We start from the raw sequence: 27,552 nt of genomic DNA, 5'->3' as shown, positions 1-27,552 counted from the left end.
CTCCCCGTGCACAGGGCCCGGTACTCCCATCTGCCCCTGGCACTGGCTGGCGAGGCTGGGCTTGGGTTGGCGGCGGTTCAGGGCGGCTCGGGGCTGCGGGCACAGCGGCGGCCAGCGGCGCTTTCGGGGCTGGCAGTGCTTTTGGGAGCCGCGGTGGCGGTGCTTTCGGGGCCATGGCGGCGGCGCTTTCAGAGCTGCAGCCGCGGCGGGGTCTGGCGGTGCTTCCGGGGCTGCGGTGGCGTTTTTGGGGCCGGCGGCACTTTCGGGGCAGCAGTGGCAGCGCTTTCGGGGCCAGCAGCGCATTCGGGGCTGCGGCGGCGGCCGGCGGTGCTTTCGGGGCCGTGGCAGCGGCTTCTGTGGCAGCCCGCTCCCTCCCTCCCCGTGCCCCCCCAGTGCTCCAGCAGCCCCGCGCCCCCCTGGCGCTCTGGGAGCCCCGCACTGCCCCCACCCTCCGGGTGCCCCTATGCCAGCGGGCTCGCCCCGTGCCGCCGCTGCCCCGCCCTACACTGCCGCTGCCCCATTGCCACCGACTTTCCCCCTCCCACCTGTGCTGTGCCTCCGGGCTTTTCCCCCCACGCCCGGGTTGCTCCGCCGCCACCAGCTTTCCCCCCGCACAGGTGCTGCCCCGATGCCACCAGGCTCACCCCAGTCCGGTGCTGCCCGGATGCCGCCACCAGGTGGGCTCTGCTCGGCTCAGGACTGTTGCGGGCTTGCACTTCCGTGTTGGAAAATTTCACAACTTTGTACATTATATAAGGCACACCAGACTATAAGGCGCACTTCCGGGTTTGGGGGAAAATTTTAGTCAGAAGGGTGCGCCTTATAGTCGTGAAATTACTGTACTGCTCTGAGACATCACGATTTGCCTGTTATGTGGCACCTTCTTGTAAGAGTAGCATGATCAGGTAGGTGTTTCACTTTTTTTTGCCTTTGCTATGATTCTTTTCTCCCTTTAAGACAATCCTGGAACAAATGTCACGAATCTGCAGATTTTGTGAGAAGAACCTGCATGTGCCCTACGCAAAAGCTGAAAGCATTAAATTGCCATTTAAAAATAATTAACCCATGATAAAAACTCCAGAGCAAACTTCTGTTAAGATTTGTTTGAATATGTGGTAGGACACACAGAGTTAGTCACAGTAAGTTGAAAAAATTGACTTACAAAAAAATCAGAAGGGAGTTTTACAGCCTCCCATGGACTTTTGAGATGAGATTGAACACTTTCATATGTACTTAGCATTGGAAAGCCTCCAATCCAACAGGTGATTCACTGGGGGGATGCTGAAATTAAGCCATGAGTTATCTATGTTCAGATCTCTGCTCTTTGTGTTTCAGTACAAGATTATCATAGCAGGATCTCTCTGTAGCTGAAACTCAGAAATATCATTATTGGCCCAACAGGATCCTTAGCACTTCAGAAAAATACATGGCCTGCCCCTTGCAAGGTTTTCATAGGAGAACTGCAGCACCAATTCCTGGGTTTTTGCTAAGTATCTTAATCATTTGGGAATGAAACAGTAAAATCTAGCCTATCTTTCTGATCACTGTTCAACAGCAGATTATCATGTTTTGCAAATCCTCACTGTGTTCCTGGACCATGGACATTTGCTGACAAATAGACCTCTTCAGCTTTCTCCTACCATAAATAATTCCTAAAAGAAAAGGGAGACGACTAGGCAAGCGCCAAGCACTCTACACCCCCAGTAGTTATTATTTCCAGTAGAGCTAAGTAGTAGATAAAGGCATTTTTTTGAGGATAACAGATGCTGTCGTCCAGTACATTTGTGGTATATATTACTGGGTGCGCTCTTGAAAATAAATTCCCTTTCTACCTTTATAAAGATTGTAGAGAAATCGCGTGTTATTGAAGTGGTTTTGTAGCCAACATGAAGTTTTTCAAACAGTAATTTCTGGAAGGAAGGGAAGCCCTGGTGATACACATCATTGAATTAAAAGCACAAGAAGCCATGGAATTAACCAGGAAAGAGAAAGCTTAACTTGAAACAAAACATCAAGGGAAGACAGGTTTTCCATCTCTTGCTAGGATAAGTAACTCACAATTCTGAACAACAATACGCACTTCGACTGTTTTCTGCAAAGCTCTTTTCTACTGCTACTTCATCCTAGTCTCCATAATACCACAAAATACCTAATATTCTGTGAGCACATGACTTGCTGAGATGAGCCAGTTAACCAAATGTGCCTCCAGCAATGACACAGGTCAATTATTTGCCAATTATTTGGAGAGCTTCCTGGCTTTATCTAGGCAGTTAAGACCAGTTGTAGTGAAAATGTCAATACAATTTTAGTAGAGACCGGAAAAAAAAAAAAGAAAAAATGTGCATGCCCACATGCATATACAGATACAAAATCTACACAAATACCTATTTTGACAGATATATTTAAAAGCACGTTCCTGTTGCTAAATCTGTGGGGATGTTTTTCTTTGAACAAAAAACTTCTATAGTGAACTCGAACATATCTTGGGAAAAAATATATAATCTCAGAATTCTGTCCATGCGTATCTGAGCTATTTGCTCCCCAGATTCTAACAACGAGCACTTCTGCACTAACCACAGCAGCCTTTTACCTCGAATAGTTTTGTTAGAGGCATATGAGTCACTAGCCATTAATGTACTTGGAAACACACTATGTGAATGCCAGGCACTCTGTAGCCCATCAGCAAAATGTTCTGTGCTCTGCTAATTATTCACGATTTTGAATATTACTTCTGTAGCCAAATTGTAGCTGATTTTGTTATTTGGGATTTTTTTAAACCTCATCTATAATCTTCAAAAATGTGCTGCAGTGTATTTAACCACCTGGCTGCTCTAGCAAATATCTGAAAAATCAGAACAATTTGCTTGGAAACTTCTCAGATTAAAAACCAGAATGACTAATTCTGTTTCTCAAAGAGGAATTTCTAGCACCGTAATGTGATTGTATCAGTGGTCAGTGAGCTGAAAGATGTAAGGAGTTACCAGAAAGTGTAAATTATGTAGTGTCTGAAAATTATGATGAAATATCAAGTCCACATCATCTCTAAAAACTGTGGTTAGTGACTGCCCTCCCTACAGCTTCTTGCTGTGAGCAGGAGGTAGGTGTAGTAACACTGCATGCAAAAGAGGCCACAGAAGGGAAGTCTTTGGGGAAAATTCTTAAGCCTGCGCCTAAAACCAAAAGAAAGCCCACTCCTTCCTGAACACACATTTGCCCTGTTCCAGCTGAGCACATGCATATGGATCTGCCAGATGTGGAGTACAGGGCCTAATAGGGAAGGTCCATCCCATCTTGAAAGCCTTTTGTAACACTTCTACTCTGCAGACCTTGGTTTAAGAGTTTTGGAGGGTTTGGATAGTAGTTTTTCTTTGTTTTATAAGCACCACTTTTGAGTCATAGTAGAAAAGGGCATTTTCTTCTGCTTATTTTTTTTTATCAATTTAGAGCTCAAAGTAAATGCTGTCTACTTCATATGTACTGTTCTGTAATTAATAGTTCTTCACCCTTTTTCTTGGTGGAAGCAATTACATATAATTTTTGTTTTGACTGCAGGATCATACTATACACTACTTTTCCAATATAGTTGTGTTCAGCACTTGCACTAAGTAAAATAGCTGCACCCAGTTTCAAACTTTTCCCCTCCAAGGCACTGAAACCTCATGTGAGTGGGATATTTTCTGATATGCTGTTTGTTGCATCATGTACAGCTGAAGCAAAAACCAGGATGGGTAAGGCTGTGGTGGCTGTAGAAACTAGAGTCCCTTCTCCTAGCAACATGCTATCACCCTCCTCAGCCTGGCTGGTGCAGTCATTTAGTGGTTGTGGTTGAGGAAACCTTGTTAGTTCCATTTGTAGCTTTCATTTAATGGCTTACCCGCTGACAGCAAGGCTGTGGCAGAGCAGAGTTATTAGTGAGCTCACAGGAGAGTTGTGCTGGACATGCTTCAAGCTACAGTCTATGGCCATTAGTTTTTAATTAACCTTAGGTTATGAGGAATTGCTGAGAAGACTCCTCAAATATTCAGAGCTTGTGTTTCTTCCCATTAATCCACCTGTTCCCAAAACAAAATATTTTCATGGAGGTGTGTTCCCCTCTTTTATTATTGAAGAATGGCATTGAAAGAACCAAGGTTACCGAAATACTAACCCCTAGGAGATAAGAGAGCCAAACCCTTGCTAACAGCAACTCCATGTGAGATAAATTGGAAGGAATGCATGGTAATTTTTTTTTTTCAGTTAGAACATCTTTTTGCCCAGGTCACTGAGAATGTAGTGAAACCACGTCAGTTTTCATTAAGAAAAAATTACGTTTTAATTTTAGAGTTGGAAAGTTGTATTACTTTGTACAGCCCAACTATGAAGTTGTAATTAAAGCTAGGTATAAAAGCCTCCTGCTGCAATTACTGGAGGCTTTTCTTTAGGCATAATGGTCAACCATCAGATTCCATGGTGTGTATTCTTTAAGTATCAGGTGCTGCTATGGTTCTGGTAGAGTTCCCTGTAAAAGGTATGAATCTAGAAAATTTTTACGTACATTCTTCTAAGATACACAAACTGCCTAATGAGTTGCTTGTGTGTGTGCTCTTCAGATGAGAGCCTACTGAATGAGGGCTCTTACTCGCTCTAGTTTCAATTCCCTGCAAAAGTTTTGTAAGTGGGATCTGCTTCTCAATCCCATACTGTACCACACTGTATGTAATGCTTACAGACCAGGGATGCTTATATTTCAACAGCTCTTCTTGTATGCATCACAGGAGCATAATCTCAGGCTCTCTACCCTGAATCTCCAGTGTTTTGCATGCCTGTGAAATTGATAACCTATGGCCATTTTGAGCCTTTGCCAGAAGTTTGTAAGGTTTTTTGAAACCTTTCTGTAGAAGGGGCTGCACACTCAGAAAGTAGTTTGAAGGGTGTAGGGTTTTTCCCTCAAACCTTTTTATCCACTGAGACAAAGAAATTTAAAAGGGCATGTGCAAGTTCATTTTTATCATTCAATTGCCTGTGTTTTACTGCGTTACCTTTTAAGTGACTGGCCAGGGGCCTGGAGCCAGGAAGCAGCTAGGTCCATGGAAGCAATGTTTTACTCAGAGAGCCAAGAAGCCCTTCCTCTGCTAGCACCCCAAAAGAGCTCACATATACTGGTTCTACTGCTTCTCCAATGTTTTATCCAAACTGATGCTCCCAGTGACTGCAGCGCTGTGGGACTGTCAGTGCTAACGTTTCCCCTAAGTTGTCCCTCAGGCTGCTGCTTGGCACAGCATCAGCACTGCCAATACGAGAGAAGCACAAAGCCAGAAAAGCCCTCTGCCTCCCTCCATGGGCATTTTAACATGCAACCTTGCTCTGAGCTTTTGGAGATTATTTGGATGTAACAAGATTATATTTTTAACAGCTTAAGAATATGTGATCTACTTATTAAATAGAACATGCTCTGACAAGGAAGGGTAACCTCTTTCTTCCCATTTCAAAAAGGGAATTGGCAAGTACCATCCTTGCACACTAGTCAGTATGGTGGCCTGGCTCTGCATAGGTGATGTTCTTCACAGGAGCAGATTTTAACAAATATTGTTAGGGGGAATTATATCCTGCGAAGCCCAAATTGTCAGGAGATGTACAGTAATTTCACGATTACAAGCCACACGGACTATAAGCCACATCTCTGGTGTTAGCAACGTTTTGTTCTTTGTCCATAAATAAGCCGCACCTGATTATAAGCCGCTCTGTTGTTCGCAGCGAGGACCAGCATGCAACAAAGTTGCCAAATAGTAACAGAATCACGGGGTTTACTGGCTCGGCTCGGGCTGTGCAGGCTCGGCCCGCTCGGGGCTGCTGACGGGGCCAGGTGGCCCAGCTTGGCGCTGCCGCACGGTGGGGCCGCTCGGGGCTGGCCGCTACTGCCGCCGGGCTTGCTCACCCCAGCCCAGCACTGCCCCACGGTGGCAGGCGGGGACAGACCCCGCTGGCACCCATGGCAGCGGCAGTAGGAGGGGAAGGAGCCCCCCGCACTCCCACGGCAGCAGGAGGGGAAGGAGCCCCCCCGCTCCCGCAGCAGCAGGTGGGGGTAGGAGCCCCCCGCTTCCCCCATGGGCCATGGGGATGGCAGCACAGAGCCCCTGCCTCCCCCTCGAGCCGCGGGGATGACAGCACGGAGCCCCTGCCTCCCTCCTCCCCCCCGTGCTGCCGGCACAGAGCCCTCCACCTCTCCCCCAGGCTGTGCTGCCTGAAGGAGGGAGCCCCCGCCTCCCCCCCGAGCCGTGGGAATGTCAGCATAGAGCCCCCCGCCTCTCCCACATGCTGCGCTGCCTGAAGGAGGGAGCTCCCCGCCTCCCTCCCCCCAACGCTGTCGGCACTGAGCTGGCCCCACCCACCGTGCAACAGAGTAACCAATTTGTAACAATCGCAAAATCCTGGGTTTTACTGGCAGGTGCTTGGCTCGGCACCTTGGCTCGCACTGCCGGGGTTCAAAATTTCAGAAATTTTTTCACATATTAGCTGCTCCTGAGTGTAAGCCGCATTTCTGGGGTGGGAGCAAAATTTTAGTCAAAATGGTGCGGCTTATAATCATGAAATTACTGTAAATGTGCACCTCTTAGGAAGGATTAAAATGCAAACTGGGGTCTGAACTGCATGGTCCCACATATATTTGTGACCATTCAAAGCACTGAGTTATCTCCAGGACAAGAGACTTAATGTCTGCTTTTTAAGTCCTTGCATGTTTATTAGGTCTAGTCTCTCCATAAATATAGGGGTGTTCTCCCATGTCTATTAAAAAAGACATGAGTCATAATTTTAATAAAGTATGGGATATTTCAAAATTATCAGTTTTTGGGTGTCCCACACAAGACAGCTGGTAGGGCTTGATTTTCACAAAAGTGGGTGCTAAAAATTGAATCTTTTATGGGTAAATTAAAGTTATCCACTTAAAGTAGTTACTTTGCCAATCTTCTGGCCATGAGGGTATATAATATCTGGTAAAGCCAAGTCATTTCTTTCTCACTAGCTTTTCTTTTTTTGAGCCAGTGACTATGTCAATAACAAAACTCCTGTAGATTAACACCAGCTTCATTTACTTAAGTAAAATTACTGAGCAAAGTCCCTAACCTTCTTATATGTACCCCACACATTTCCTCTTTGAAAGAAAATACAGCCTTTCCCTGTAGCACCTTGTCTGAGTAAGCTTTCTCCTCTGCTGTTGGTAAGGCTGATGAAGACATATCGGTGACCTTGCCTAATGTGTTTATTTCAACAGACAAATTTTGGTATTGTCGGCTTTCACCTAATCACAAGGTCTTGCACTACGGAGACTTGGAAGAAAGTCCACAGGGAGAAGTCCCTCATGATTCTTTGCAAGATAAATGTAAGTCATGCACACAGATTGTGACACTTCTGCTTCTTTTATGCTAGTTCTTCTTTATGAAAATAAAGTTCTTTCTTTATGAAAATAAAGAACAGGGGACATTTCTTCCTGCATTCAAACACCACCCTCCTGAGTTTGGCAAGTGTGTGTGGAGACTGCGCTAAGCTTTTCAATGAGTTTATAATTTCATGCAGCTTGGAAACGTTATGTTTTTCCTAGGGAGGAGCACAGTTTATTTTTGTTGCTCATCTAACTGCAGATGTCAAAAATACTTGGGTAATACAAAAATATTGAGAAGCACTACCTGTCCATGGAAACAGGCAGTCTAGTGACTAGAGGAGGAATAGTGGCAGAGTTTTTTTAGTTATTGTCAGGAGTGGACTTAAAGGTAACAGGTCACTGTGAACAGTATTGAGAGGACCTACTATTTCTGTATAGCCAACTGGGAGAGGACTGTGGCAGCTCCTACCAGCTGTCTCTGTGGCAGCTCCTACTGGGGGATTTATTGGAAATTTTCTTATGGTTTAAAGTACAGTAATTTCCCGCGTATAAGGCGCACCCTTTTGACTAAAATTTTGGTCCGAACCCGGAAGTGCACCTTATACCCCAGAGCGCCTTATATATGGACAAAATTCGGAAATTTGCCAACCTAGAAGTACGAGCCCACAGCAGCCCCGAGCTGAGCCCGCCTGGCCCTGAGCGGGGCCGGGGCCACTCCCTGCTGCAGCCCCGAGCGGGGTCGCTCCCCGCTGCAGCCCCGAGCTGGGCCGCCCTGGCCACACCCCCGAGCCAGGCCGCTCTCCACCGCAACCCCGAGCGGGGCCGAGCCCACCCAGCCCCGAGCCAAACCAGTAAGCCCTGCGATTCATTACTTTGTTGCCCGTGGATCCTCACTGAAAAAAAAAAAAAGTGCGCCTTATACGTCAGTGCGCCTTATACTCGTAAAATTACTGTAATTTTGGAGTTCTTCAGAACCATCATACTCTAGTGATTTCTCCTTTGTATTTCAACATGAGTTATAGGGTTTTAACCTGTAATCCAGGGAAGCTTTTTTATGATAGTGGAAATAATGAGTATAGTTCTGTCACTGGGAGGTGACTCCAAGAAATCCATAATTGAATAAGGAATAATATCTTTTTGTTCTTTGCTGAAAATCCTTGGCATTATCAAATTAGAAACACTTATACAGGCATTTCAGCTAGTAGTTTCACTTCCTTCATGGAATGGCAGAAAGACTAATTCCTCAGAAGTTAGAATTTTTTCCAGCCTGAAAACTGGGGAATGATGTGAAATTTCCTCCCCTAAACTGTCTCCAGGCAGCACCTTTAAAACATCCAAGTGCTCCCTGATGCAGTCTGAGAAGGAAAGAAGAAAAGCCTATGTGATGCTGGAGCCCTGAAGTTTGCAGTGACTTTCTCTTGTTTTCCTTGCCTTACAGATTGCCTCAGGGATGTTCCACAATCTTACTGCAGTCTTGGCAGAATGTGGGACAGGGCCTCATATTTCTGCACTGGCACAGAACAGATTGTTTTTGTGGACAATGATTAGAGAAATAGCCATAGAATATTACTGTAGTGTTATGAGGGACTGAACGATAGTCACAGTTGAACTGTAGGCACAGCTACAAGATCAGCAGTTTCCAGATTTGTTTGGTTGAAGCACACTTCCATGTACAAATCGCTGACCCTGACTGTGAGTGTTACCTGGCACTTGCATTTTCTGTAGGCTCTTGAGCCTATTCAGGAATGTCAAGATCCCATGGAAGCAGAAGGCTCCTACTTTGGAAACCATTGGGCCACATGGTTCCCTCAGCATGGCTGCTGACAGAGTGGATACCAATGCAGTTTCAGAAAGAGGTGGTTATTTCATCAGTATCTCAGGTTTTCAGGCTATGAATGATACAAGATTTGCCATAGTGCTACCCACAATAGATGGAGTTTCATTAAACGAAGTTGAGAATATTGCAAGTCACAAGATTACAAAGTGGCTCTATTGTTTAAAACATACCAGACCAAACTGGCTTGGGCATTTTACAGAATACTTTTCATAAATATTCTGGTTTTCTCTGGACAGATTATTGATTTTTGAATTCTTTGTTTGAATATGATGATCAACTTCTGTTACAGGCATAAAAAATCAGCAGACCCACAGCATAAAGTTCTGAGACTAAAAGCAGAAGTCGAGTACTGAAGAGTCAAATTATTTCCATTCTTTTCAGTTTTCCATGCAAAGCAAATATTTAAGAATGTCTTTTACATTCCATACCATCTGTTCGGCTGTAGTGCTAAGGTACTTGGTCATAAAATACATAGTGCTGCTGTGCCCAGTATAAGAGTGAATGCATTTCTCCTCTTCACTACTTCCATTAGAGTTTTTGAAGAACTGGGCAGTAACAGGTTTTCATATTACTGTCCTGTTCTATATAAAAGATACTTTTCTGCAGCCATAAAGATAATGGATTATTTATAGGTCACAGAAACTGTCACTTGGGGACCATATTGTATTGTAGAGCATATAGATTCTCCATGATGCAATTACAGTAATTTCACAATTACAAGCCGCACCTGATTATAAGCCGCAGCTCCGGGTGTCGGCACCATTTAGGTCTTTGTCCATATATAAGCCGCACCAGATTATTAGCCGCACTTTCATTCGCAGCGAGGATCCATGTGCAACTTTCACAAAGTTGCCAGTTAGTAACAGAATCGCGTGATCACGGGGTTTACTGGCTCGGCTCTGCTCGGGAGCAGCCCTGGCCCTGCTTGCCACTGCCACCGGGAAGCAGGGGAGTGGTGTCCCCGGCCGCTGCCGCTGGGAAGAGGGAGAGGGGTATCCCCAGCCACTGCCACCGGGAAGAGGGAGAGGGGTTTCCCCAGCCACTGCTGCCAGGAAGAGGGAGAGGGGTGTCCCCGGCCGCTGCCACTGGGAAGAGGGAGAGCGGCGTGCCCGGCCACTACCCCCGGGAAGAGGGAGAGCTCCCAGGGCTGGGCAGCGCCGCCGCACCCCCCGGGGCTGGGCGGCACCACCGCCACCCCGCCCCCCGGGGCGGGCTCCGGAAGGCTCCGGCTCGGCTCGGGGCTGCTGCGGGCTCAGACTTCCAGTTTGGGAAATTTCCAAAATTTGTTCATATATTGGCCGCTCCTGAATGTAAGCCGCACTTCCGGGTTCGGACTAAAATTTTAGTCAAAATGGTGCGGCTTATAATCGTGAAATTACTGTACCTTTGGAAAATTGACTTCCACTTGAAACTCAGAGAAATTAATCTTCATGCTGTAGTGACCTCAGTCTGTGACTCAGAGTCGCAGCAGATTCCAGTATTTTTTCTTACCTTTCTTTCCTCCCCATCATTTCTGATCACATTTTAAAGCAATTGGAATGGCTTATTATATGCCTTAGTATTCCTTATTCCTGCTAGTACCAGGGAACAACTAGACTGCTGATGGGAGCAAAATAGAAAACTATTTTTAAACTATTTTAAACTAGTTTAAACTATTAAACTATTTAAAAATTCCTACAGGCTTTTAAAAGAAGGAAAACAGGACTGATTGAGGGGTCTAGCTTGTCCAGCATCCTCTCTCCAGCAGAGAGTTTACCTGGATGCCAAGGAAAGAGCAACAACAGAGCAGGCACATTGCATTAACAAGGAAGAAAACTATATGGTTTTGAGATCCATGAGTATACATAGTGTCCAGACAAAGGTATGCATTTATATGAAGCACTCTTTACCAAGGTAGTCTAAATTGGCAAGAAAAAGCATTTTCAGACTTTTATCCAGGATGCCTGAAATTTTGTCTAGACTCACTGGTTGCTGTGTTAGTTGTTTTCTTCCGGTGCTCTTTCTTTCAAAAGGCTGGAAATGGCAAAGGACATAGCAATTTAAAGACATTAGTCATGCCTCTGTTTAGACTCTGTAGTTTCTGCATGCCTTGCTTCTAACTAATTTTCTGGGGTTTGTTTTTTTTTTCTTTTTAATGCAGTGCCAGTGGCAGATATAAAAGCTGTTGTGACTGGGAAAGACTGCCCACACATGAAGGAGAAAGGAGCTCTTAAACAAAACAAGGTATGGTTCTCAAATTGTTATGAACACTTACTGTGCAGAATAGAAAGCTTGTCAACTTGATCTTCCCTGAAGTAACACAGGTATTTTTCATTCCAGCCTGCCACATTTCCATGTATGTACACCCTTTGTTTCCACCTCAAACCATTTGAGATAAGTTACTGGGACAGCTTAGCCTTCTTTGCTCATATTTCATGGGAGATGTGCATTGTGATATGCCCAAGGCACAACTGGAATAGTCTTTAGTAGTGATGTTTTCTATCTCTAAAGCAAAGCAGCAATGGCTGTTGGTGCCTACTCCTGTATTATCTCTGATAAATAACTAGTTTGTTGCAGCTGTGTTCTCTGATGAGCCCACATTCAGTAATCACACGTCAAAATTGCAATTAATGTCCAGCTGATGATACCTGCAAGTGCAGTCAGGTAGAAAAATAACTGCCAACAAAAAGCTTTAAGGTAAATCGCGGGCAATTAAGGAGGCATGTAAGGACATGCTCAGCAGTTCGTTTTAGAAAAAAACGCGTAGGAGACAATAGTCAGTTTAAATTAGATATATACTACCTTTCAGAGTTTCAGAGCAAAAGCTGTAAGCTGACAGTAGTACTAAAATAGTGCAGTACCAGAATCTTGCAGAGTTTTTTGTTAGTAAAAACTGTCACCACATCAAGAAGAAATGGAGTTACTAACAACGTCTGGCATAATTAGTGGCGAATACCATATTCTATGGTATTTTCTATTGGGTTGTCTCTCTCACAAGAAGCAATGAGACTCTAATGGTGTTCAGTCTGACCTAGAACAACAATCTGAGAGGTCTGGAAGCCATATCACAGGTTTTGAATGAGAATTTCTAATTACCTGAAACTGAGAAATTTTGGGTCAGACCAGATGGAGATTCTGATGGACAAAATAGTGAAGAGTTCCTGCTTCAACACTTGAGATAAAATTGGAAAAAGCAGTTCTGATTGGAGCCATAAAAATCAAGAAGGCACTGTCAAAGCTACATCACACAACTAGAAGCACCTTCACAACTGCAACTTCTCTTTCCTTAACTGTGTACAGATAGGCAAAGCATCCTGAGTATTTTTTGCAATTTTTTTTCCTTACGAAGAGATTGCTCTCCTTTCAACATTGGGTTTACATGGTAGGAAAGGAAAAAGTCATATCAAGTGAGGAAAAAAAATCCCAGGAGTACTTTCCCTTGTTGATTTTCTGAATCAAGGCACAAACAAACATACATGAGTACAATAGATTACGTACAACTCCTACCTCATGTTAAGTTCAACCATCAACACATTTGGTTGGGACATTTATATCATGCATATAAAATTTTTACTTCTTCCTTGTCTTAGCACTTATATGTCCGCACAAAAGGGAAAGATGGAAAGCAGTGGGTGGCAGTGATGGAAATGTGTCATTGTTACAGAGCAGAAATGTCTAGATAGTATTTAATGCTAAATAGGAATGCTGCAGATCAGTTTGTCCTCAGCTCTCAGCCTTGCCCCATTTCCATAGGTAAAATTGCTTTGGACTGGTATAAAATTTCTGGCTGAGAATGTGAAGATCAGGAATTCATCCTTACATCCTGCATCCTTGACTGGAGCATTCTATTTGTGATCCAGACAATGGCAATTTTGATGGTTTTACTGTTTCTGGTGCAGTGCAGAGGTTTTGATGGGATTTGGGGTTTCTGGTTTGGTGCATTTGTTTTGGGTTTTTTTTATTTCCTTAATTCCTTGTTTCTTCCCCTGAGAAGCACAGAATTTTTAAATTATTCTGTCATCCCAATCAAGCTGTCAGGCACAATATTGCAACTGTTTAACTGAAATAGGAATAACATGTTGTTTGCAGGATATCAAGTTATATATGGGTTATACAATTAAAATTTATAAAAAGGTAGACACAAACTGCAATTCAGCTGAATTTGGTGTATGAAACCTTTCACATTCTGAAATTTCACAATCAGTGATATATTTTTAAGAGGCCTTTTCATGCTGTGCTTTCTTTGTGCATATTATAGCATCCATCTCTATTTTTTTCATTGACAGAAAAGAAAATTGAATGGCAGAATGCCCTGCTATGAGCATAGCTGGAATTGGCAAAATGTCCATAATAAAGGCTTCAGTATCTCTTCATTTGCCAGCACATGACCATTGTTCTTTCAGCAGAACAATTTAGAAAGAAATAAGAGTTAAACTGAATTGGAATTTGCATGCATATAAAGCTGGAACGATGTGATGGGACCAGATCTGAATCTATTGTTGTTTGTCTTGCTTGTATTTTTAAATTAGGTTTACAGCAATTTCACGATTATAAGCCGCACCATTTTGACTAAAATTTTGGTCCGAACCCAAAGTGCGGCTTGTAATCAGATGCGGATTATATATGGACAAAGAACAAAAAGTTGCTGTTTTAGTTTGGAGGACAGGTGTCTGCTGAGAAAGGCAGGAGCTTCTCTTTGAAATGGAGAATGTAAACCCCCTCCAAATTATTATAATTTTGAAATCAAGGGGCTTTCAGGCAAAAATATGGGAATTAGGAATAACAGTTCTTTTCTAGGGAAATTGAAATAGAAATACAGTACTACAAAGAAACAAACTCCAAACCCTGACAAAGTCAGACTACAACCTGACACCCCATCAGGCAGGGTGTTGGTAGCAGTCCCATTAAATGGTGGCTACATCCTCCTGCAGTGACAGATGTGATTCAGTTGAAGCAATGCTCCTGCAGAAGGTGTGCAGTTTCCCTCTGGAGGTCCAGTGGTGATGTGGAGAAATCCAGTTTTCCTCTGGAGTCCAGTGAGAAAGGGGCTCCCTTAGTGTCCCGAAATATCTTTTTTTATCTTGGTAAGAAATGTTGGGCTCTTCCCCCTGGCTGGAGCAACTTCCAACGGGATGAAGTAATTTTATCAGTCACACAGTGGGACTCAATGGGCCATTAGCAGAAAATGACCCGCTGGAAGAAGGATGGGTTGTGAAAAGATAAAGAACAATGCCCCGCGTGGTTTCAATGGATGGCCCATTAGCAGAATATCTGCCGTTGAGATAAGGATCACTGCCCCCACCCTCAACAGATGGTGATAGAATAGATACCTTTTATCACACTCTGTATTGTAATGTGCAGCTTATAATCAGGTGCGGCTTATGTATGGACAAAGAATGAAAAGTTGTTGGCACCTGGAGATGCGACTTATACTCAGTCCGGCCTATAATCATGAAATTACTGTAATTTTTAAATCCTTATTTATGACTCCTAAGTAGTACCAATGATTTTCAAGGAAATTAAGTATGTCAGATTTTGCAGCCTTCAAAATAATTAGAAAAAAACATGGCCAGATATTTTGAGGTGTCCTTTATCTGCTGATGTGGCAAGTTTCTGGCTTTGTGCCTTCTTAGTTGAAATCCTCTCCTCTCCTCTCCTCTCCTCTCCTCTCCTCTCCTCTCCTCTCCTCTCCTCTCCTCTCCTCTCCTCTCCTCTCCTCTCCTCTCCTCTCCTCTCCTCTCCTCTCCTCTCCTCTCCTCTCCTCTCCTCTCCTCTCCTCTCCTCTCCTCTCTCCTCTCCATTGAACAAGTTCCTGCTGTTGCACGCTACATAGTTCTTTGGGGCAGATCTTCTGACTCTGGCAAGCAAACTTAATACAGCAAGGCCTCAGCCTTCAGTAAAGACATTAGTGTTTTGAGGATGTTGAAGACAGAGCAAGCAGAAAGTAGTGAGGTCATTTCAGCTGCATGGGATCACTTTGTCATTGGCACCCAAAATGCCTGTTCCTGTCTTCTGGACTTTGTTGGGAGCCAGAGGAGATGCGGGAAGAGCAACCTCTATCGGCATGGGAGAGCAACCTTCCCTTCATACTGCCTACAACAGCTTTCCCCATAAAGCTGAATCCAAGGAGTGGGAAGTACTGGCCTGCCATTGCAGTCTCTTGTTCTCTGTTTTCATTACAGCTCAAAAGAGAGGAACATTGTGGGTCCCAGTGCTGTTACCTTTGATAAGCGTCTGAGGAAGGGCAGACATGTGGTAGCAACTGGGAGTGCCAAGGGAGTGAGTTCAGCAGTTTGTGGTGCAGGAGGAGGAAAGCAAAAAAAAAAAAAAAAAGAAGGAAGAAAAAGGTTGGAGAGAATGTGAAATAAAAAAGACCAGAGGGAAATGAAAAAGACCAGAGGGATAAAGAAACAAGTGGAAAAGGCTTGAGTGAAAAATTATTGTGAGAAAGGTTGAGAAGCAGAACAGAAAAAATAAGAGAAAACTACAGACTGCTGAAATAGACTGACCAGTTCTCCTTTAAGAATTGCCAGCTTCTCCTTATCATTGATGGGACTATAACAAAACCAGGTGGGGGTCCCTGACAAGTCAGCCAGCTCAACCACTGAGACAAGTGTCAATGTGGAGGGCCAGTTGGCAACTCCAGCTCCTTTGGCTTCCATTTTCCTTGACAGTTTGCTGTGCATAAGGCAACAGAGATGCTGGCACCTGGAAGTTTTATTTCCCAAGCCTTAGAGTCCAGGGCAGTCAGCAAAGAAGCTGAGTGTTGGGAAGGATGAATCAGGAAAACCTTATAAATATGATCGCCTAGCAAAAGATTCTGAGAATATGGAAATCATAAGCGAAATTGAAATAAAAGCCATCTTTGAAATACCAAACCTTAGTTACTAAATAACTAGAAAACAATAGAATAGCCAACCGAAACTAATCCCCCCAGTAATTGAATAATGCCTTCTGCTGGAGTGCAGGTCCAACGGTCAGAAAAGACCCTACTAGCTTAGCAGAAGGGATGCAAAAAGTAGTTTGTAGAGTTTAAAGTATAACGCAGTATAGTAATGCAATAATTCTTATAAACTGTATGTAAATACTATAAAATTTATATCTTGTATTAAATTAGTTAGTAAAAATTAGAACGTTCAACACATAAGAAAATTTATTGTATTATAATGAGAAACTCGCTCTCTTATCTCTTCTTTCTTAGCTGTTCTCTCTTACTTCCTCTCTTACCTCTTACTTCTCTCCCTTACCATCCTTTTACCTCTTACAACCCTTAGCCCTCTAAAATCTTACTACCCCCCCACTTTCCTTCTGCCCTGCTCCAAGTTGCAACTGGCAGCTCTTGGCAGGGCCTTCTTTACCCACACCCTTTTGCAATAAACACAAGTTCCAAAACCTACCTATAAAAATCTCTCCATTTGTCCCAACCATCCTGCTCACTGTCACCGCCAACACTCTCCTACAGCTGAGCTGTAGCCAAGGCTGCCAAAATAACACTTTTCCCCAGAAAGAGAAGCTTGGTGCCCTTAATGTAGTCCTTTCTCATTCTCTGGCTGACTGGAAATGACCAAACCCTTGACATCCTGACACATTCCTCTTCCAAGCAGAGCTTTCCTCCTTTTTCTCTTATTGAGGTGAAGAAGTTTTATTTGTTGTAGTTTCTCAAAGGAAATATTACAGGGGTCAGGCCTCTGGGATTGTTGACCTTTATGAAATTCAGGAACATCACAGTATAACAGTACAAGCCTTTTTTCAGAGCTCCAACCTCAGTGGCATTACTTGACATATTCTGTCAGTAATTTATAACACTGTCTGAGGAGATAATGCCAAATTCATGTAGGCAGACTACAGTAATTTCACGAATACAAGCCGCACCAATTTGACCAAAATTTTGGTGGAAACCCGGAAGTGCGGCCAATATTCCGGGGCGGCTAATACATTAACAAAATTCTAAAAGCTGCCAACACGGAGATGAGAGCCCGCGGCAGCCCCAAGCCAAGCTGGAGCCCGGCCGGCCCCAGCTGAGGTGGGAAGGCCTGGCAGAGGCGGGGCCAGCAGTGTGGGGGGCGGGCGGCAGAGCCTGAGCCAGCAGGGCGGGGCAGGGGGGGCGGCAGAGCCTGGGCCAGCAGGGCGGGGGAGCCCGGGAGAACTGGGGCTAGCAGTGCAGGGGAGCATGGCAGAAGCAGGAAGGCCGGCAGGTGGGGCTACCTGGCAGTGGGGGAAGCCCAGCAGAATCGGGGCCAGCAGCGTGGGGGAGCCCGGCGGTGCGGGGGCCTGCAGTGCCGGCCAGGGCGAGGAAACGCGGCGGCGGTGCAGACGGGAGGGGGTGGCCGGCGAGCCCGGCGGCGGCGGTGGCAGCCCACCGGCCGGGCGAGCGAACGCGGCGCGGGGCGGGCGGCGAGCCCGGCGGCGGCGGCGGCAGCCCGCCGGCCGGGTGAGCGAACGCGGCAGCGGGGCGGTGCTGACAGGAGAGGGGGGCCAGCGAGCCCGGCGGCGGCGGCAGCACCACCCAGCCAGCCCCGCCGAGCCATGGCGCTGAGCTGGGCCACCCGGCCCCGTCGGCAACCATGAGCGGGCCGAGCCTTCCTGGCCCCGCCCCGAGCCAGTAAAGCCCGCTATGCCGCGATCCTGTTACTAATTGGCCAATTTCTGAAAGCTGCGCACGGATTCTCGCGACGAACGAAAGTGCGGCTAATATTCGGAGTGTGGCTTATCTATTGACAAAGACAGCAACATTGTCGAGGCACCGGAAGTGCGGCTTATAATCCGTGCGGCTTGTATTCGTGAAACTACTGTAGATTTGTTTCTGTAATGAGGGACATCACCCTTAGTAAGGTGTGGCTGAGAGACATGCCTACAACACAAAAAGGCCATGTGAGCCCTGAGCCATTGGTTTGCTGAGTGCATCAACACTGTTTGTCCTTGCAACCTCCACAGAGATTTAACACAATGAGGATTTAATATAGCTTTATCTCCTGTAGCCTTGGCAATACATCAAGTCAAACCTAAAAAACTAAACTCAGTGAAAACAAGAGCATTTCCCATGAGAAGCCTGATCTCTTATTATCCAAGATTATCTGTAAGGATTGCAAGTTTTATGGTTCCCACACTGCTCTTAATCATACAACTTCAAAACCAAAAAAGCCCTTAGAGAAATCAAAATATCTATGTTTGTCTCAGACCAGGAGCTTGGGGGTAGAAATCTAGAACAATGTCTATGCTGCAGTCCCCGCAGTCAATTCTTCCATTTTAAAACATAGTGTTACAAATTCAGGAAACCATTCTCCTTTCACCACTGGCAGTACAGGGACGGTTGTCAGCTGAGAGTCAAACAAAAGTTGTCAGTATGACAGGGCTGAGGAAGCCAAGAGGCAAAAAGAACAGGACATGTGATACACGTCATAGTTACAAGTCAGCACTCTGCTCTGTAGCTGGATCTCTTTTCCACAATTAATATATCCATACCATCGAGTTTACAGATTATGAGATCCTTGTAATGGCACTTGTAGTGATGCAGGCAGAAACAATAATACGACCACGGTTAAGACATCTTTGCATACTCACTGCTGGCCACTGAAAGATCATTATTTATTCAGATTGCCTGTCTTTCCCTGTGGGAATTAAAGTCCAGGAGACTTTTAGGGAAGATCAGCACTTTGTGAATTCTCCTAGGTACCTTATATAATTCCAGCTTCGGTGCTTAGGGGTAAAAAAGATTATTGCTTTTTCCTTTTCCAAAATTAATTGAGTCTTTAGGTAACTGGCATCATTAGGTTTGACTGAGGCTGGTTCAGATGGCAACAAAATTACAGAAATCTCCTGAGAGTGAATAATTTAATATATTTCCAGCAGTGTAAAGAACATGAGTATATGCCAGGATATTAATTGTCCTGACAAAATTTTTAACACAAGGAGTCAAATCTTGCAGAACTTTGTGAGTTTAATATATACAAAGTGAAAAAAACTCCTCTGAGTTTTCATGAAGAGTTTCATGCAAGTGTACTGTTAGTCATTATATTGATTTTAGTCCTCACCATTGCCTAGCTCAAATTTAAACTCTAATGCTAAAGTAAGTAATGACCCAGGGGGCCACAGTAATCACTGAGGAGGGTGAGTTTGTATTGACCGAAGCAACCATGGTGGTATTCTTGCTGTGACAGTCTCTTGGAGTGGTCTGATACTGCTGCAGTTTTGGCCAGACACGAGACTACCATAAACTATTTTTCAACTTGTTTTGGGGAATAGTGGATAGGAAAGAAAAGATAGACCTGCATGTACAAATGACTCTTTCATGCAGCATTATTATGTGTTTCTTTGTATTGTTCCAGGAGGTGCTAGAGCTTGCTTTCTCTATATTGTATGACTCAAGTGGCCAGTTGAATTTCATTGCTCCAGACAAGCATGAGGTAAGTCACAATCAGAGTACAGAAACTTATTTGAAGTTATCCTAGTTGCTTTAAGGCACCAGATGGCTTTGTAAGAACATAAGAATGGGTGTGATGGTTTTGCATTAATTGGCACTTAGAAGAGGGCATCCATTAAAGTTTTCTCCCTGAGAACTTCCTCTGTGACTTGATGGGACAAATTGGAGGTTGGTTTGGTTGTTGACAGCCTGAGAAACCAATTGGAGGATTTGGTCTGCCTCTGTGAATTCATATTTTGAAGATAGCAAACCCCAGGAATGGCCTTTTTCTCTTCTGGCAGGAGTGCAGACAACAGGGCCTGGGCCTTGCTCCACTGCATGGCCTGTGGGCCTGGCAGGGGCGGGACAGGCCTCCCTGTCTGGGAAGTGGGCATTCCCGGCAGGGAGGAGGGGTGGCCAGCTGAGCAGTGGGTGCCAGCTGAGCTCAGGGAGGCTGATTGAGGTCCCAGCCGTTCCCCTCCATCACCTTTCTAGAGCAGCTGCTGCTGTTTCTGGCTCAGGCCAGCCCCTCCTAGCACCGCCTGAGTCTCCTGAAATGCTAGCACAGCTCCAGCAGGCCAAGCCAAACCTTTCCATTCCCCCTGTGAGTTCTTAACTCTTTCAATGCTCAGATATGACTTGCAGACTTTTAATCCTCCCTTGAGTGAGAGGGAAAAAGAACACAGAGAAGAACACCAAAGTCAGTAAAGCAAGAATCAGGTTCCAGATGGAAGGAGAATGAGGAGACACCATGAATTTAGGCTGAAAATCCTTTTGTAAGTTTGAACTGTAATATACTAAAGATTCCTATAAACCATGGGAAAGGGGAACAGTGTTAAGTGTTCAACTTGTCGATCATGAGCAAAAGCATCTGTGCCCTTTGCCCTGACAGAAGAAGAAAATCTCTGTTCCTAGATATGAAGCATGAACAGAGAGAGATAGATGAAGAAAACCTTTGCTTTTGAACAGTTCATCCTTAAAAGTAATACCCCATGAGTTTGACATGGCCCATAAGCAGCTCTGGGAAGGCTGTGAAGATGGCAGGAGTTTCACAATTGTAGATTCCTGGGCGGCTGCTATTTGTGAAAAGTGAAGCCACAAGAGAACTGGTTTTTCCGTCTTGTGGAAAAACCTGAAAAAGAGAGACTCCTCTCTCTAGAGTGAACTGAAAAGGACTATTCTTAAGTTGGTAACTGAATGAAGTGTTTCTGTATGTTGTCGTTGAGAAGGAGAAGAGGGTGTGGGAGAGGGAAGGAGGGGTGGTCTGAAGGTTTTATTTTGATTTTTATTATTCCTTTATGTTGTTAATAAAAGTTTTCTTTCCATCCTTTAAATTTTAGGCCTGCCTTGCTTTTACTCCTAATCCTACTCACAGCAGAAAATGAGTATATTGAAACTGGCGACTCTAAACCACTACATTAAATTGGTGTTTCTGCCTGGTTCCAAACTGAAACCAGGACAGTGGGCATCTTGGTCCAGGGTATAGTCCATCTAAATCAGTGTCATATCCTCAAAGCAAACTGACATTCAAGGGATTAGTATAGGAACAAGACCTTCTGCAATCTTCTTGCATATCTGAGCCACAGAAGAAATATGTTTTGTATTCCTCTATCACAGAGCATGTGAAACAGCCAATTACAGACCAGTATTTCTAAACCCTCCTGAAATACAAGCCATAAAAAAGAGAAACAAGAGAACTTGGGCAAACCTTGAAGTTCTACAGACCTCGATCACCATTTCCTGATTTCTTGTGGTCTGCTGTACTTTAGACACTAGAGAATTTTGCTGTGTGAACTTCCAACACTGAGAATACAGCCAGGCTTTGGAAGAGTCACTGCCAGCCTCACTTCATTTTGACAATGAATGACATAATCAGGGGTGATTATACCATCACTGGGTTTCAATTTCAGCCAAAGACTTGTGCTCTCCAGAATGGCATATCCCCTTTTTCTTACTTTCACATTGTTTAAGACCAATCATGACAGATGATCATAGAAGCCCCTCTCTATTCCATCTCCACAGGAGTGTGTTTTCCAGCAGCTTTCACTTGTATACAGACAATATAAATACAAATAGCAAGGATGAATGATAACCACTTCCCTGCTCCCTTCTCTTAGTAAAGGCCTTCTGGAATGTGATGGGATTAATTTACCTTAATTGTGTTGAATAATTGGATGTATTTCTCTCAAAAAAAATTCAAGAAAAGGTTTAGCAGAAGGCACTATATTAAAAAAAATCCTTCTTGTTTCTAAAGCAAGAAGAGTTATGTTCCACTTGTGTTGCACACTTATTTTTACGGATTTGGTCTCAGTTCAGGACACTATGCTAAGATGATGAACTACAGAAGATTGCTTTAAACTGCATTATACTATATTGTTAAAAATTGCATGAAATTACTTTACAAGTGAAATGTATTAGTTATGCCACTTCAACATTTGTTGTTCTGGACTAAAACCTTCAACTAAATGTTAATTTTATGAGATGAAATACAGTTATGCCCATTTGGGTCTTTCTGTGGATTAATATTTGAGTGTCATTTTCAAGAGAAGTATTGAATGGTCAGTTTTCATATAAGAGAAAGGACCAATAATATCTCAGGCACAATGTGCCACTAGAGCTGTAGTTCTAAGCAACATACGGTTAGTCATCTTCATCCTCTGAACCGAACATAGGTTCGATGATTTCTGATGTAAATTCTCCAGAAACTGAATTCCAGACTGTTTCAGCTCAGAAGCACAAATGGTCATGAAAACCAACAATTTTTTCAACCACTGTATCTCAAACATAGCCTACAGCTACAAGTGCATTTTAGTGGTCCAAATGTTCAAAAGCTGCTACTGCATCCTACTGACAGGCAGTAGCAGTGAGATGCACTAACCCAATTGCTCATGATTGTGTTAACACACCTTTTGTCTTCATTTTCCTTTTTGGTACTGTGCAGCTTCTTTGAAACAAAATTAATACGTAAAAAAAATGGCCAGAGGCAACAGTTGATGCTGCCACTTGACAGTTCCCAAATGAAAATTTTTAAAAGGACATCCCACTTCCTCTGTATTTTTCCATGGCCTGCAGAAGAGTGAGTTGTGATTAAAGTAGAAAGTACAAGTGTTCAGAGGAAGCACCCACAACAAAAGGCAAGCAGCATGTAACTCTTTGTCCCAGGTTTAGCATTGGCCAAATCACCAGTGCACCCACTACAATTATTTACTCATTTCCTGCTGTGAGATAGGATTAGGAGGAAGGTAGAACAGGCTCAAACTTTAAAGGGTAAAACAAAAGCTTTATTACTAGAAACTATAAGAAAAAAAGAATAAAACTCAGAATAAAAGTTTTAGAACACTTCTCCTTCCCCCACAACTCCTTTTCTTTCACACCAACACGTATAGAAAACCATCAGTTTACCATCTCTAAAAATAGTCTTGCACCAATTTACTTGGGAGAGGAGACTTCTTTTCAGTCTATGGAGATTTCCTCCACAAGAAAATAGTTTTCACGTGGCCTTGATGTCACAGTGAATCAGCCTCCCGGGAGAATGGAAATCTGATCACTGTGTAAAAATCCCTTCCTTGACTAACAGTCTTCCCACAATCATTATTGAGGACCATGTCAACTTATGGGGCACACTTTAAGGATTATAACAGTTCAAACAAAAGCTCTCTTCATCTTTGAAAACAGAGGTCTTATAATGGGAAAAGATGAAACCAGTAAGCAGGCCCGAAGAAACACGAACAATTACAACCAGAAACCCATTCTTTGAAAAATTGGGCTATCCCCACAATCATTTGTATTGCCATTAATAGAAAAGGTCGAGAGTTCAGGGTGAGGAAGACTTGCCTTACTTCCTCCTTTTAAGACCCCTCCCCACAAAAACGACCCCAGACTAAATTTAAGAAGCCAATTACACATGCTTAATAACTATTCATGCTAATTACCATAGGAAGCGGGGGATGGGAGGGGCTGTTATGATTATGTATTTGTTTGAATCCTTTGTCAATAAATAGACTCTGTGAACACCTGTGATTTTGCAGTGCGTATTAGGGGGCTACCCTATGCTACTGCCCAGCACTGAATAAACATACACTTTCTAACTTTAAATTGTTAGTCTTTTGTCCGTCACAGTTGAGTATCTGTATTAGACCAATACTCCTATTTTGGTAAATCAGCAGGGGTCTTCTCTGCTCTCTGTTCAAACTTATGGGATCACATTCATTTCAACATCTGCTTACTTAGCACAAATGCCTCTGCTCATATGTACAGTTAGAACATTTCATCCACCCCATAATGCATTTATGAACCATAGAGAAGCAAAAGTCTCTTCTCCACAGCTTAAAAATGAGATATTTCAGTCCAAGAGTGAGGCATCTCCATCAATCCCTTCCATCTGGGACCTTGACTTCTTCCTTTTGTCTGACCTCAGTGTTTTCATGCTGTTTCTCTGTGTATCTCGGTCCTTTTCTTTCACTCAGGAGAGAGAACAAAGTGTCTGCAAGTCTCATTCTGGGCAGTGAAAGCGTTACTATCTTGCCGGGCAGTGGCTGGAGCAGTTGGGGTGGAGTATTTCAGACTGCACTGGGGGCTGGGCCAAGATAGCAGGGGTTCAACCTTGCTGGGACGAGCCCTGGCTGTCTCTCCCCCAGGCCATTCGAGCATCCCAGCAGGGCGGGCCCAGCCCAGAGCTACTGTCCCAGGAGGGCCCCACAAATCGGCAGCAGGGCAGGGTTTTAATGTCAGTTAGATGTTCAGCCGAGCCATGGGCCCCTGGCCGCACCAGGATGGGGCTGGAATCTTAGTAGTGAAGCAGGACTCCCCCTTCCTATTAGGGCCCCCAGCTGTCTGTCCCCCAGGCCGTGTAGGTATCCCAGCAGGGTGGGCCTGGCTGCCGAGAGCTGCTCCCAGTGTGTAAGTAGTGGCAGCATTTCTGCCACGCTTCGGGGCGAGGAGCAGCCAGGATCTCAGTGGCCAAAGGGCCTCCCCTCCCCAGCCCAGCCCCAGCCCCAGGCCTGGCTAGGCCCGAGGGCCACATGTGGCCTGGCCCCAGCCAGATTAGTTATCTTCTGAGAGGATGGAAATGAAAGAGAGCTTCCCAGGGTTTTTTCGTCTTTACATGTATGTTTCACAAAGGCGCATAAACGTTCTAATTGGTATAACAATGTGTCAGTATTAAAAATCAGACACCCATTGGTCCTTATCAGGTCCAAAGGAGGCTGCCCAGGTCCTGACAGGGAACTATTTCAGGAAATTTATACAAACCACCACACTCTTCATCAAAGTAGTTGAGGTGCCTGTTGATAGAAGTGCTAGTTTAGCAGCATTGTCAGTTTGGGAGATTTGGTGGTGACATCTCAAGATTCTGAAAACTTTCTGTGAAGCACCAGGAATGATGTTGGCACATGACAATTTCAGGTCAGACTTGCAAGGCTTTTTTAAAGTACTTTTGCGGCCCTCGTGATTGTAAAGTGAGGCTGAAGTGTGGGAGTTCAGTGTGTCCTAAAAAGAAAAACTGAGCAAGGCTCATAGGATAATTCTGGCTGCAGGGAACCCTGGAGGTGTCCTGAGCCCAACCTCCTGCTCAAAGCGGGTCAGCAATGAGCTGAGACCAGGTTGCTCAGGGCAGCATCCAGATGGATGAAGCCTGTACAACCTTTCTAGTTCTTGTCTCCCAAGGTAATTGTTTAATAAAATCTCATTACTGAACCAGTATCATTGAGATTTGGATCTCATTCTAGCACACTTAAGTTTGTCAATTCCATTAGCCATCTGTTGGAGCTTCTGCTAGCCAGAGGATTCAGTAGGAGGAGATCACTCCATTGTATTAGTTTTTCATTTAAATACTAATAACTGGTTTCAACTACACAGCAAAATAGGTGGATTAATCTTATCCATGATTTTTGACAGAGAAACTGATGAAAGAAGCCATAATTAGGTTTCATTGGAGTTGTATGAAAATTAATATCGTAAATTAATTTTTCAGTGGCTCTTAGTCTCTTTTGCATATTTAAAAAAAAAGCTTCGGAATTAATGCCTCTGTTTTTCCAGCATCTCATTAGGATGCCTCTCCGCTCAACATGTGCAGGAGTTTAATTAGGTGCGTTTGCCAATGTGTAGGTTAGAGAGGAAGCCCTTTTCCAGGCCATTGCGCTCATAAGAATTGTGGCCAGAATTTGGTTTCTGTGGGGCCTGAATGAGTTATATCTGGAAGAGGAGAGAACTACTCCTTTGCATTCTGATTCTCTGGGATTCCTCCCCAGAGGAAGGGCTGGCCACACTGACTGCGTAGGTGATGGACCATTTACTTCAGGGGATGCATCTGTTGAAAAGATTCTCTGCTCTCCTGTAACCTAAGCAGAACCTTTTGCTTTTCTGTTCCTTTCTTCATAATGAATTCAAGGAAAACTCTCCCAAAGAAAGATTTCAAGTAAATCATAAAAGATTATAGTCTGTTCAAATACAATTTTTTTCTAGAATAGCTTCATTCTTTTCCTGATTTTCTTCATTCACTCCAAAAAAATTGCATGCTTGTGTGCTTCAGTGGCACACTTTGACAGCCTGGAATAGGCAGGCTAAGTTTATTTAGTACTTGTCAGCAGGACAACCTGAACTCTAAAGTGTCTTCTGTACAGCTGATCTCATACTAAAGCCACGACTTGGCTTGCCCACACCCTGGGTGAAAAAGTTTTCTCTGCCACTGTTTTGTTACTGACTTAAGCGGGTTGGATTTCACTTCAGATGCTGAAGTGAGCTAAGCCATCCTATTTTTGAAACATGCCCTTTTTCTGGATGAAGAGGGGGCCTGCTCACTCTTCCTTAAAAATAATTCTCATTTCTGCTGTGGGATGAAGTCAACTATGGCTATCTTTAAACTCAGCGGCATCATGTAGCAAATGGTCAACTAAATTTAAAAAACTTTTTTTTGGCATGAAATCCAGCAGAAATATTTGTGAAGCAAAAATGTAGTTACAGTTGATTTAATTTTTCTCCTGCAAACTAGGACACAAGTTCATGATTGAAATCTTTGTTTTTAGATGACAGCATTTGAGTACTTCTGTTCATAGTTGAATAAATGGCACATAGTAATAAATGAAAGTGACTTATTCAATAGAAGTTGATTCTAGATCACCTGGTAGGAAAAATCTAACAGTAAGGAAAAGGTTTCAAGAGGCCAGTTCAGCATTTGCATCATTTAGTATTACACCCAAGCAGCTTGGCATTTAATTTTCATGAAGGACATAGCATTCAATAACTGTAGTTTTCACAATATTATTATTGTGAAATAATAGTACTATGTTATTTTGTGTAAAATAGTGATAAAGTAGGCATAGATATGTGAGACTATCAACTGTAACAACTTCATGTATAGGAAAGCAAACAATGATAAAAGCAGATAGTGCAGGATTTTTTACACTGAAGAGTCAAGAAGGATTTGGGGGTGGGATTTAGTTCACCTAACTTAACTCTCTTGGAATTAAAAGGAAGTTTGGAGGAGATGCTGAATTGTCAGCAACTAAACACTGTAATTTCTTCCCATTTTATGGATTTTTTTTCCATTTTCTGAGCAGCTCAGTGAAAGCCTTTCTTCATGATATGAGCTGATAAAATGCACCAACTTAATTTTAGATCTGTTTTTAAAGTCCCCATGGGAGCAGTAACTGTAGAGGACCAGACCAGACAAAGAGTTTGTGTATGAAAGTCTGTTAATGACGTTTTTATCTTTTTCCTGTGCAGTATTGTGTATGGACCGATGGTTTGAACGCCCTCCTTGGGAAGGATATGTTGAGTGACCTAACGCGGAATGACCTAGACACGCTGCTCAGCATGGAGATAAAGCTACGCCTCCTGACTTGGAAAATATACAAATCCCAGATGCTCCCCCACCTATCCCAAAGGAGGCCCAGCAACTATGACTTTGTTTATGACTGTAACTGAGGCAGTCACTGAAACTTGCTCTGAAGACTGGAAATACATTATAACTGGAGAGATGTT

The 27,552-nt window shown here is 43.9% G+C and overlaps 1 protein-coding gene across 1 annotated transcript in view; it reads left to right on the top strand.

The window, feature by feature from the left end:
• LOC117006411 (engulfment and cell motility protein 1-like) overlaps positions 1-27,495 on the top strand; it is a 95,321-nt gene extending 67,826 nt beyond the window's left edge. The window contains 6 exon segments of the mRNA XM_033078854.2: positions 7,250-7,357; positions 11,335-11,417; positions 19,499-19,576; positions 27,295-27,403; positions 27,406-27,458; positions 27,460-27,495. Coding sequence (XP_032934745.1) covers positions 7,250-7,357; positions 11,335-11,417; positions 19,499-19,576; positions 27,295-27,403; positions 27,406-27,458; positions 27,460-27,495 — 467 coding nt within the window.
• Positions 27,496-27,552: the final 57 nt, after the last annotated feature.

This window comes from Catharus ustulatus, chromosome 1, assembly GCF_009819885.2.
Source record: "Catharus ustulatus isolate bCatUst1 chromosome 1, bCatUst1.pri.v2, whole genome shotgun sequence".
NCBI classification, from domain to species: domain Eukaryota; kingdom Metazoa; phylum Chordata; class Aves; order Passeriformes; family Turdidae; genus Catharus; species Catharus ustulatus.
This window is presented reverse-complemented; position numbering and strand designations above follow the sequence as displayed.